The 13,409-nt window shown below is 40.6% G+C and overlaps 1 protein-coding gene across 1 annotated transcript in view; it reads right to left on the bottom strand.

The window, feature by feature from the left end:
* The window catches only part of LOC149077891 (alkaline phosphatase, tissue-nonspecific isozyme-like), a 39,257-nt gene that overhangs the window by 14,719 nt on the left and 11,129 nt on the right, over window positions 1–13,409 (bottom strand). The window contains exons 2-3 of the mRNA XM_089241495.1: window positions 7,267–7,490; window positions 6,981–7,155 (exon numbers count right to left, since the gene is read on the bottom strand). Coding sequence (XP_089097621.1) covers window positions 6,981–7,155; window positions 7,267–7,490 — 399 coding nt within the window. The remainder of the gene's footprint in view (window positions 1–6,980; window positions 7,156–7,266; window positions 7,491–13,409) is intronic.

Raw genomic sequence — 13,409 nt, 5'->3', positions numbered from 1 at the left:
CAACAAACACTGTTACAATCGAGTGAACTTAACTGATCCGCCTATTGGTTGCATTTTTCAAGTTTTATAAACGAACTTTTATCGAACTTTTATAGTGTAATCCCGGCCTAAGACAGAATTGTGATGTGAATATTTCTAAGCACGGACATTTTGAAAGTCTCCACCCCTCCCCTTTTTTTGTACTTGCAAATTCTTTGATATTTCCTGAATTTTTTATTTTTTTTGGAACATCGAATGTTTTGGATGTTTTTGGATTGGATTTTTCGAACATTGGATGTTTTTGGAATTTTTCTTTCATATTTTTCCGAAAAGACAGATTTTTTTTTCAAAATATTTTGAAAATATTTGAAGACATTTTCTCTCATCGACTACTTGTGAGGATCGGAATGAAGACATCTTTTTTAGACCCATATTTTATGGGGCTCTAGACTAAACCACCAAAGAATGCCTCTAGGCTGCCTATGGGCACTGAATCAGGAGTGAAGGAGAAAAATAATTACAAAAATTGCGAAAAAATAGTTTTTATGCACGAATTTCAAGAACTTTAGTGCTCGTGTGAAAGGGTATGAAAAACCCTGGGTATCAGTAAACGTGTTTACCCATTTTATTGTATATTAAATGTCATTTCGAAGCGCACTACTGCAACAGGAATTGGCAGAGTCTTGATGAAGAGGGTTTGATGGGTTATCACTACCCGTTTTGGAACCCCGTATCACCAATTATGGTTTTCGGGTAATGGTATAAATAAAATTAAAAATTGGACATGGTACTGACGGACTCGCATCGCGAGCCCGTGTTCAAACCCCACATCCCGAGAGAAAGCAGACATCTTCAGCTGCGAAGGTTGCGGTCGAGGTAGACCCATCGTAGTGTCTATATTTTCACAGAAAGTACTGAACCAAAGGTACTTATAATGCTACCGAAGAAGTATGCAAATATTTAGTACACGTGCGTGAGGGCGGAACTGTGACCACGGAGGGGATAATAAGGACACGAGGTGTTTTCCACGCTCGTACTTCTCGGCGACATTCGCTGTGTTTCTCACATGAGTTTGGTCAATTTTATAAGTTATCAGGTAAAATGAGTAGCCACAAACGTATGAATGACGAAATGAGATGGAGAATCGTCGGTAGATTGGAGGCAGGGCAATCACATGTGCAGGTGGCTACAGAGCTCGATGTTACGCCCAGTGTCCACTGCAGTTTGTGGAAACAGTTTCAGGACACTGGATCCATATCAAGAAGACCGGGATAAGGTCGTCGAAGAGCCACGACGACCAGCGAGGATCGTTATTTGGCACTTTCAGTGCGGCGCCACAGGACTGCTACAGAATCACAGCTCTCACGTGAGCTGCATGCTGCCACTGGAACTCGAGTTTCACGTTTTTGCGGTTGCCCGAAAGCTTCGTGAGGGAGGGTTTTATGTCAGAAGACTGTTTGCGTCCCGCTAACTGCAGCACACAAAAGAGAACGTTTAGTAGGGTGCAGAAGACAACATCAGCCTTGGACCAGACTTCAGTGGAGCACCTTGCTCTTCACAGATGAGTCGAGATTCAGCCTGGACACTGGTTCTCAACGTATACGCATCTGGAGAGAGCCTGATACCTGGTACTATCCCTCCCACAATAAGGAAATGGACCACTATGGTGGTGGTGGAGGTGTCATGGTCTGGGCAGGCATAATGTTGGACGGCCGCACAGCCCTCCATGTGTTTGGCAGATGGTCCGTTACTGCTAGGTGGTATAGAGAGGAGATCTTAGAGCCCTATGTTTGACTTTTCAGATGGTCTTCGGTTCGTGTTCATGGACGACAACGCTCCTCCACATCAGGCTCACCTGGCCAACGATTATCTGGAAAGTGAGGATATCTGGTCTAAGGATTGGCCAGCCATATCTCCTGACCTAAACCCTATAGAGCATGTCTGACACGCTCTTGGGAGGGCAATTGCATCTCGGCCACCCCCTCCGAGAACCATCCCGGAACTGAAAACTGCGTTGCTGGAGGAGTGGGACCGATTGCCACAGGGACTCCTCAACTGCATCGTGTCCAGTATACCGTCGCGCTGTGTGACCTGTCTGACTGTGAGTAGGGACCATACCCCATATTAGACTCATTTTTGGTTCGATCTCTCAACGTGGATTTTGGACATTCCTGCAATGACGAGCTTTACTGACAATCATGTGTGCGTACCAAGACTTTTGTATGATACATCTCTTTCTCTGTTATAACTGTGTATTCATACCAAATTTCATTAAAATCTGTCCAATATTTTTTCAGAAATTCGACATATATAATCTGCTAATTCTCTTAAATTTGCTCGCGAGTTATCTAATGAAATAGAGGAAGACATCTTCAGCTGCGAATAGAGCAGAGACAGACATCTTTAGCAGCGAATGGCGCGGGGTGATGTGTCGGAGAAGTGACTTACTCTATAGGTGCAGCTGATCATCTCGTATATTACGGCACAAATTTTCTTCACATTATTCGGCTTTTGGGAAGGACGATAGCCCCTATCACTTCCCCCAGATCCACGCTTTAGTTGGAACAGCCGTAAAAATGTAAAACATGTGAAAATATCCCTTAAAATGTGGGTAATATGGTCACCTTACGTAAATACAATACTAAACATTATATGTGAATAAAATAAAACTTCGCTAACGTCTGTGATTCTTGGATCATTCTCTTTACGCTTTTGTGTTCGACCAGCCGCCGACGTGAGAAAATTCGACTCACTGATATTTGAGAAGCTGCATGACATCAAATAATAAACAAAAACAGTATGTGCCTGACCTTTGTTGCGACCTGAACAATTAAATACTCGTACATACGACCCCTCCTCCTATCGTGAGAGAACTTGATACATGCTATCAAATTTACGATTATATCATTCGTTTAAATATCTTCCCACGTTATTGTTAAGATGGGAATCCCACACTTATGCTATTAATTGTTGGATACTTGCGTGTGTAATCAATCATAAATCCGTTTCGGTATGTATTACATTTTGTGCCATGCAATCTCAGCATGGGAATTTCCTTTGGAAATTTGAGAAGTCAGAGAAATTGATCTGTTGCGAGTTCAGTACATCATGGGCCCCCCCCCCCTCATTTTCCACAAGTAGAGGGGTGCACCCAAGGCCCCCCGAGACAAATAGGGACACCACAAAAAATGTACACTTATTTTTGCATGATGTTAACCCTTTCTAGGGGGCAAATAAAGACTATCCCGTGGCCGAGAGAAGGCACGCTAAGGCACTGGGTGCGCCAAAGACTTTTAGCCTGGCTATTGCATTGATTTTCCAGAAAATTCATTGTGAAAAAATTGTAAAAGAAAATTTGGGTTGTGCATTCAGGGTTCCCATGGTGGAGACTTGTCAGCGTCTACGTAGTTGGGTATACTCAATATCTGTGAAACCTCATGACGTAATATCTCTATTACTGACGGCTAGGGCTCCTTGGCACCCCAGGCTGGCTTACATAGCATCTTTGTATGAATCGCGACGTATTATTGCTATAGGCCGATCTTTGTTCCTTATTCAATTTTTTTAACGATTACACGTCACTTTGAAAAAAAAATTGGTGTTTCCGCTCTAAAGCTATGAATCACTATAAAAGTTTGATAAAAGATCTTTTACAAAACTTGAAAAATGTAACCTAAATATTTCCAGGTTGAAATGAATCCTAAATATCCTGAATATGACATAATGGCCTGTGGGTTCCGACTGAAATTGTCAAACAGTGTATAACCCTGAGTCATTTCTTAGCCATCCTGGACTAGTAGTGCGATTTTCGCCATGGTTGTATATGTTATTATTTTTAAACTACTTAGAGTTTAACATTACCCATATTGGGTTATTAATCTAGGGGGAAAAGAAAGCTTAAGTAGGCTGGAGGGGAAATAAAAAGCAGAAAGTGTCACTCAACAGGGCAGTGACAGAATGTCACTTCATCAGCCTGTTAGGACGTCATTAAGTTATAATTAATGCTATTCTTTTAACACTAATCATTCATCATAATGCATATATTACCTACTCTCACTTTTATATTTAGCGTCAACCATATATCATATATAAATGCGATTATATGTTATTAAATGCAGTTAATTATGATTATTTGATTAAATATATATTATCTACAAAATTTGATATTTTGCAGTTGGTATAATTATTTACACTATATATAGTTGCTTATATACATTTTTCACAATCCCGGTACCTCCGGTCTTTTCATAACCAGAAAGTTTTTGGGTCGGGAAAAAGCTGATATCTGATCTTTTGGGTAAGTGGATATTTCCCTAAGATGTTGGTATTCTGACTCTTCAAGAGTTTGGAAGAGATTATTAGCCAGCTTTTGTGCAAATGCGTGTATGTGGGCATTGCAGTATCCTTTCTTATACTTCTATTTCTGATGAATCGATTGGCTCCCAGCATAGCTCTTACTGTTTTGTTTTGATATTGTTCTAATTTAACCATGTGTTGATTGCTCGAGTAGAGCCACACTGGTGCAGCATATAAAAGTATGGATCTGATAGCCATTTTGTATACATTTAATTTGTTCTTGATATTAAATGTTGATCTGCTTGCAAGTATGCGTTTTAAAGTGTGTTTTGCTACGTCTGCTCTTTGTATTACATAATTGCGTTGTTGCACAAATGTCAATCGTTTGTCAATTATTATTCCCAAGTATTTAGTACTTAAAACAGGTTCAATGAATTTCCCCTCAACCACTATTCCGGCATCTGGGGGTAGATCTAATTTTCCTGTGATCCACATAAATACTGTCTTGTCTGCATTAAGTTTAACTCTGCTGTTTTCGCACCATGTTTCGAATTGGTCAATTAATTCTTGTAAATTACTTAATGCCTTCTGTGGTTTTCTATCTGTACAAATTATCATTGAATCGTCTGCGTACAGCGCAGTAATACCCTTAATGGCCACTGGAAAATCATTCATGTGATAATTGTGGAGGCAAGGTCCTAAAACACTGCTCTGCACTATAGATGACTTAATTTGTCTAGTTGTAGATATTGTGTCATTGATTTTTACATAAAAAGTTCTTGCTGCTAGATAATGACGTACAATTTTAATTATGCTAAAGGGTAGGGCCATTCTAATCATTTTATAGAGCAACCCCTCATGCCACACTTTGTCAAATGACTTACTTAAATCCAACAGCGCAACTGCATCATGATAAATTCTAGCTTCTTGGAGTGTTTCTATAACTCTTAATAATTGTGTGTTGAAATGAATAAAACAGGGTCCATACTTTTGTATCACGGTACTCAGTTGTTCGGTTACCTGGTAAAGACAATTTTTGTATCGTTTCAAATTCGCATGAATTTTATTAACAAAGTAATTTATTTTTATAACATTTCAACAGATATGTGATCATCGGAATCTTATTGCGGGCTAAAAAAAAAAAAAAATTCCATGCAGCCTGATGGCTAACAGTTCACCATGAAACGGTATCTAATAGATTAACATATTCAGAGGCGCATTAAGGTCAGTTGAGGCCCCGGGCGCAGAAGAAAATATTGCCCCTCCCCCCCATAAATAAGTAAAAGTGTAATGAGCGTGTTAGGGTTTTATTTGGGATCCTTCAAAAGAAGTCGGGCGCCGTTGAATCCGACTCTTCACACAACGGGACCCAAGGCCCCGGTGATGATCAATTGCAAACAGGGAATCCCTATATTATTTGACAATTTTATTTATTCTGGATTACTTTTTTTCATCAAATATTAATTTTCATTAAGTCTGAAAAAATATTGCTTTCAATATTTCTGGAAATAGTTTGCATTAAATTGGGAATATTTCCATGAATTACGAAATAGTTTTTCCCACTAACTCTGCAATTATTTCTTTCAATAATCATAAAAAAAAAACCTTTTCCCTTATATTGCGGGTGTAGACACACGTTGGGGATTTTTCTCGATTCTCACTTTTACGACGGTGATGATCTCTCGCAACGGTTCCCAGCAGGGTTGCCAGGAACCCAGCAGGGGTCCATGGACTTCTTACTGAGGGTCCACGGCTCAAATTAACGCGCAAAAGCATCACTGCAACGTTGGCAGACTGCAGTAATATTATTGTTATGAGATTTAACAACAATTGTACTTGTTTGATGGAAATCGATCGATAGGAGCAAAATGATTGCAAATTTAATATATTTTTTTTACGCATGCAGATATGATTGCATTTGTAATTGGGTTGCTGTATTTTTGAAATACAGTATATGACATCCATATTTGTTATGTGAATCTTTTTCTCAGCCACCTCGTTGGGCATTTTGCCTGCTTTGGCTTTGTATATTTGCATTTTGTTTTAGTTCTTTTGCAGTTCAGTAGATTGCATTGCTATCGCATGAAATTTACTAGTACAGGATAGAATGTCTTCCATTGTTCGAAAACATTCTCGCTGCAAGATGGGTGTAGCTTCTGCTGCAATACATGGGGGGGGGGGGGGTCCATGGCAGACATCAAGATTTCCGTGGGCGGGGGGGTCTGCGAGAAAAAGTGTTTGGGTACCGCTGATCTATTGCAATAGTTCGAAGAGTTTTCGAACCAAGCTGGAACTATGGCTAGAATCATATGTTACAGCCGGGATATTCATCGCCATCTATAGCTAGATATTGCCAGGGCAGCAACTAATAACAAAACGTTACTGTCATCCGGCAAGTATTCATTTTGGTGCTCCAAACTTGTAATTTTGAACGAACAAAGTATAAAATTATTGCCCTTCCCGGTTCAGCGCCTGGGGTAACAAGACCCCTGGCTATAGCTAAGTAGATATGGAGGGGTTGTAGTTGAGGAAGCACAATCACAATGTTCTAACACTTTCTGTAAAAGATTTTCACGGGCCCTTCATGTACCATGGACTGTGCTGTGCTGACTCCGGTGTGCCATCTAGCGTGGAAAAAATGATAAATTATCAAAATGCACATCAATAAAACTGCAATTTCGATCATAATATTCAGACTTACATACTTTCAGCGAGTGCCCATTCTCCTATACACCTGAGCTCTTTGCCGATCATGCTGGCGCAGTCGGATCGCTTGACGCCATCGCTGACAGCCACACCTTCGTAGATGGTCTTCTCGCCGCACAGTATCGCTGTTGCTGTGGAAGCTGAGTCGGCCACATACTTGTCGGTTGCGTACGTCTGTTTGAGAGGTACAAAAAAAAAACTCATCAACCATTTAAAAAAAACTATCTTGAAAAAAATCAATCGATTCATGTTGTACTCATCAATATTTATCGAATCGAAACGTACCCTCGCCAAACCAACGTTGGGGAACCTCTCGTAGATCATTCCTTCGCCAACACCGCTGCGTCCAGCTTTCTGTCCTTTTAGTACCCTCGCCGCTGCAGTCGTGGCCAAGCTCATGCCATCGCCAACTATCAGGATGATGTTCTTCGCCACTCCTGTGTTTTGTTCTCTGGATAACGTTTCTCGTAATGTAGTTTGTGCGTCTTTCTTCCATCGCGAGCCGATGCCTGTCGATGAACGAATTATGTTAGATTGAAAATTATTCGAAAGATCAGGCAATTTTTGAAAACAAAAAAAAGTTCTTGTGTGGTTACAACCTCGCAATGAACGAAAAAAGAAACAGCAAACGGGTCGTACAGGGCCTAAGTGATTCACTGGATATGAGCAAAATTCGGTGGGTCCAAGCGGGCATGAATCACAGTGGTGAACTGGTGGGCCTAGTGGTGAAACAATGATGCATCTTGTGGTTATGGATAATCGTGTGAATGGTCTTTCTTGAGTTGTGGTTATGAATGGTCGTTAATTGTGGCTCATCATTGTTCTGAATAATCATGAATTGCGGTTATGGATAGTCGTGAGTTGGATTTTTCCACCGTGGCCCCACGTCTCCTGAGACGAATCAGCTTATATGTCGTGTAAACAGAGATTATAAAATGATATCTCTAGTTTTCTCAGCGGAGAGACATTTGAGAGACCGGCCCACACTCGCTGACAGGACCAGACACTTATTCATGTTCCCCCATATCTATATACTTGATATGCCATTTTATGGACAATAAATGGGAGAAATGTATGGGGGCTGGGGGGTATTGTGGGAGGGGTCCTTCTGCTGGTTGGCTCGTGTGGCCTGGTGCGAGTGATTTGCCGGTCTTAGATATCGTTGGATTTTTCCACCGTGGCCCCACGTCTCCTGAGACGCGAATCAGTTTATATCCCCCTAGGGACACAGAGCGGGGGTCACGGTTGTTCTGGTGGTGGCTGATAGGACTGTACCTAGTGTGTGTGTGTGGGGGGGAATTGATGGCCGATGCACAGCACTACAAATATCAAGCATTACACAGAAACAATATTCACGACAGGTTCACAATACACGCACATTCCAACACGTACCAAGTTCCGCAGAGGAATATGGACGACCTACATGTGTGGTTTAGTAGTAGTGGGCGGGGGGTAATGATGATTCTTGTAATTTTTTTCGCACTGTATATTCACATATTTACTATAGAGAGGGGCCGTGAAAAATCTGGCTAGATGCCCACCGAAGATCTCAGTCTAGGGATCCTACCGCAGGATGCAGCGGTCACGATCTTAGTGGTAATAAATCAAAGTGGTGGACCTATTGTTCATGAATTAAAGTGCCTATTGGTCATGAATGAGAGTGCGTATTGTTCATCAATGAAAGTGCCTATTGGTCATGAAGGAAAGTGCCTATTTGTCATGAATGAGAGTGCCTATTGTTCATAAATGAAAGTGCCTGAATAATCACATCATAGAACATTTTCCAGCTCACCCTCAACATTTTTCTCTCACCCTCGTGCAACCCCTGCTTAAGAACCATTGATTCAGATGCTACTAATGGGAATCGATCCACGATTCCCATTAGATGCCAGTAAGTGCTTCAGTCATCCAAAGCAGTGCCGTCGTAAGGCATGGGCCCACTCGGGCATGGCCCGGGGGCTTCAAGCGAAGAGGGGCCTCACAAAAATGAGATCTGGTTGAAATTTTCGAGAATTTGTTTGATAGGGTCTCCGAAAAATCAATTGGCCCGGGGGCCCATGATACTCTTAAGACAGCCCTGATCAAAGGTCCCGGATAAGTCGGATGAACAAACAAACCCTGTTTCTCACGGGAATCCAGTAAACCTTCAATGCGTCAAACAAATCTCCTCGCGTAGCGTGAATTGTAGAGCTTCTTAAAACCGTAAATCATAGGCCCACGAGCAAAAAGCAGGCCAATTAGCTCTTTCACCATGACTTCAATCTCGGTTAGTGGAACTTGCTGAAGAAATACGAGGGAGGCTCTCGCGAGAAGGTAAAATTTTGGAGAAAACAGCAAAAAATAGGTTAATATAAATATTTTCGTTTGGCTTTCCGGCCTTGTACGCGATGGATGGATCTAGGTTTTTTTCTAGCATTCACGTAACTTTCCAAAAAACAGGCACACAGAGAGGCCGTTCAAGGTAAAAAAAAAAGCCTGTAGGGCAATATCTTACTTAAAGAAGATGCGCTATTGCATATAAAAAGAGCAGTAATGTTCCGTTGCCTAATAGAAGAAAAAAAATTCTTGCCAAACACCGATAACGGTAATTGAAATTCACCTAAAATTTCGTTTTCTGTGCGTCGTATAGGCATGCATGGATGTTTATTTCAAGCTATGGTGGGGAAATTAGGATTACGCAGAAGGAATGGCACCTTGAACTATCCGATTAGTTAATTAGATGCCTCGAGGCGACTTGTTTTTGAATGAGGCGAAGAATTGCTGCATGTTAATATGGTCAACATTCTAACCGCCGGCTATTTGGAGGTTTGAATCCGGGATATGCTGCATTTCTGCGGCCCGCGGGACAGAAAATTGTGTACGTTACGGTAAATTACAATAATCGGTTGTGATTACTCATAAAAACCGGTTATTATGCATACTTTCCAATCGTCTTGGCAAGTTTGGTGAATTTATCGCTTTTACCGGCGAATATGCATAATACCCAAGCATCATTAATGCATTTGATAAATACTAAAAAATTGTCAATTTTACCGAAGATTATGCATAATAACCAACTACCGTTAGTAAATTTGATAAATACTTGAAATTTATCTCGTGATTATGCATAATACACCCCAGTGTAATTGGTGAATTCGATAAATATGGAAAATGATTCCAATTGAGTCTAGCATGTGTGATGCATATATGAACCGGATATAATGATAACAAATTTTACGATCGTTTCCCGATAAATGATAAAATACATGTATGAATTATCACGTATAGTAAGTTATCATCATCGTCATCATCATCAACAACAACCATTTTCAATCCACTGCTGGATGAAGGTCTCTGAAGTTTTTCATTTTGCTCTGTCTGATGCTTTAGCCATCCAGTTGTCACTCCAGCCACTTTTCTGATCTCGTCAATCCATCTTGTGTGGGGACGCCGTCTGGGATGTTTCACACCACGGGGTTACCAATCTCGAATACTTGTGGTCCATCTGTTGTTCCGTCTTCTTGCAATATGTCCAGCCCATTTTCATTTTAGAAGTTTAATTCTTTCCATGATATAATATACCTTTATGTGGTTCCTTATCCAAGTGATTGGTTTTCCGTCTCTCCTTGTGATGCCTAGCATACATCTTTCCATGCTCCTTTGTGGTGTCTGTAGCCTTTGTATCGTCTTGCTTGTGAGTATTCATGTTTAAGCTCCATGTGTGCTGGTAGCACACACTGGTTGAAAACTTTTCTTTTCAGGCATAATGGCACGTGACTCTTCAGAATTACGCAGTTTTTTGCAAAAAGTGCTCCATCTAATCCTGATTCTTCTGTTTATTTCATTAATGATTCCGTTGTCCGTGGTTATTTTTCTTGCCACAGGTATGCATAGCTTTCTTATACTTCTTCTATCTCTGTGTTGTTGAGCAAGATTGTCCTCTTCAGCGTTTTTGGTCTTTAGCAGATTCATTTCCTAGCCCACCTGAATACTTGCCTTCGCCAGTTTTTGTATCATTTGAACGAATTATCAGTTCAATTTCTAACTCCTTGTGCGCATGGTAAAAATAGCATGTCATAGTGTAATTGGACGAAAATTGATTCAAAATAAAGGAAACTGTCAAGTTTGTAAAATTATGATGGAAATTGAGGCTTTTCGTTAACTCAATCTTACATAAAATTGAATTTTAAACTTCAAAGTTTAAAAAAATTGTTATTTTAATTATTTAGTATAACTCAAGTATTTATTAATGGACCAGAGAAAGATTATCACGGCAAGGGTTTCGCATGTTTCCAGGTATTTTTCTATCGTTCCGGAAAACTGTTTTGGGGCCATTAAAGTATTACGGATGTCAAGTATTTGCTGACTTTCGATGACGGGGGGGGGGGGGGGTTGGGTAATGCTTACGTCATCAACCACCCTTTATGAAAATATGAAATATTTTTAATGGCATCTTACTCTCGGTGTGCCAAAAACGAGAAAAACCTTTCGATAGTTCGTAGTCACTTGAAGTAACATTCCCCGCCCCCCATTGATAAGTGCCCTACAGAACCATGGACCCAAGTTATCTGGATATGTGTACGGGCCGCTTAAGTGCTCTGGTACTGTGCCACGCATCACTCAAGTGATCCATAAGTATATGCGGCGGATCACTTAAATAATCTGAGAATGTGCCGCGGGTAACTTGAGTAATGAAGAACCGCACTGGGGGCCAGTTAAGTGCTCTAAAATTACATCACATGTCACTCAAGGGCATGGGCGGAGATACGGGGGGGGGAATGCCCCCCCCCCGCAGTGTCAAAGATGAAGTTGACTGATATAATGCATATACATATATGAATTGACATCATCATCGTGCACCCCCCCAGACTTCCAAGTCTATCTCCGCCTATACTCAAGGGATCTCTAAATGTGTCACGGATCGCTTAGGTGTTCTGGAACTGTGTCCCGGGTCATTTAAGTGTATGAAAATGTACCACGGGACACTTAAGCGACCTGTAAATGTGCTACTTAGTTCATTTTTACAAAATTAGGTTTGAAGAGGGCAGGCCGCATCAGATAACTCCCAGGGCGATATTTGGTCCACGGTCAAAAGGCCTTTATGCGATTTATCATTATGTGGCTTAGAGTGTGGGACGCAATAAATTTATTAAAGATAAGTTTTGTGAGTGCCCACGTTTCGAGCCCTCAAATAACATTGAAATTAACAGAAATTGATTATAATAACATATAAAGGTATTTTCTTCCGAAATTTTAATTAATAATATTTTTTTGGATTAAAAAATAAATTTTTGAACGTCGGGGAGGGGGGGGGAGGAGCACCTCTATGCCCCTCCCCCTGTGTACGTCTGTGATCCCACCAATATGCGTTAAGATTCGTTAAGAACGGCCCCTTTGGCCCCGAAGTCTTTCCATCAATTTTCTGGGAAAGATGACGAAGGGGCAGTTTATTGGTATGTGATAAGAATAGAGCTCGGATTATACGCACTTAAAAAGTGGCAAAATACGCACTTAAAATCACTGAAATATGCACTTAAAATCACTGAAATATGCACTTAAAATCACTGAAATATGCACTTAAAATCACTGAAATATGCACTTAAAATCACTGAAATATGCACTTAAAATCACTGAAATATGCACTTAAAATCACTGAAATATGCACTTAAAATCACTGAAATATGCACTAAAATACTCTGGATTTGCCTTGAATACTACCGATATACCATGAAATCAAAAATATGTGCGAAAATGGAAACAAATGCATCTAATATCATATGGCGAAGTAAAGAGGAAAAGTAAAGAGGCGAAATCTAAAGAGGAAAAGAAAATGCATTTAAAACTAAAAAGAAAATGCATTTAAAACTAAAAAGGAATACACGCAAAACACGAAGAACACCTGCATTTAGAAGGGCAAATGTAGGCATTTAAAAAGGCCTAAAAGCAAGCCCTAAAACGAACAACACCCATTAGCGATTAATAGAAAAAATGCTAAAAATATGCACTCATATTCTAAAAGTTTTTTGTAATATAATGCATTTATATGCACTAACTATAAAAAAGCGCTGAAATACGCAATTGCGTATGCACTTATTCATTTGCATATAATCCGGTCTCTAATATAAAGATGCAATCTTTGAACAACAAAGATTTCGACACACGTGTAACTTCGCCATTTTTCTTATCGATGTTGACACACGTTTCATCACACCCAACAGCAACCATTCAGTTTCAAAAGCGTAATCCCTTTCTGTGTAACGAAGTTGGCAATGCTCCGTGCATCCACATTAAACCCAGAGTTTGGAGTCGCGGGTCTTATATAAACAGAAAACCAGGCTCAGAGGACCCGGGTTCGAACCCCACCGTCGCCACAGTAGTTGTCGGCTGAAATTGGTTTTCTGCGGTTCGCAACTCCGAGCCGATCTCCCCGTTAAAAAGTCTCGCCACGG

Source organism: Pholcus phalangioides, unplaced genomic scaffold, assembly GCF_987345545.1.
Source record: "Pholcus phalangioides strain wild (caught in Gottingen) unplaced genomic scaffold, Ppha-v1.0 ptg000014l_1, whole genome shotgun sequence".
NCBI lineage: Eukaryota > Metazoa > Arthropoda > Arachnida > Araneae > Pholcidae > Pholcus > Pholcus phalangioides.
This window is presented reverse-complemented; position numbering and strand designations above follow the sequence as displayed.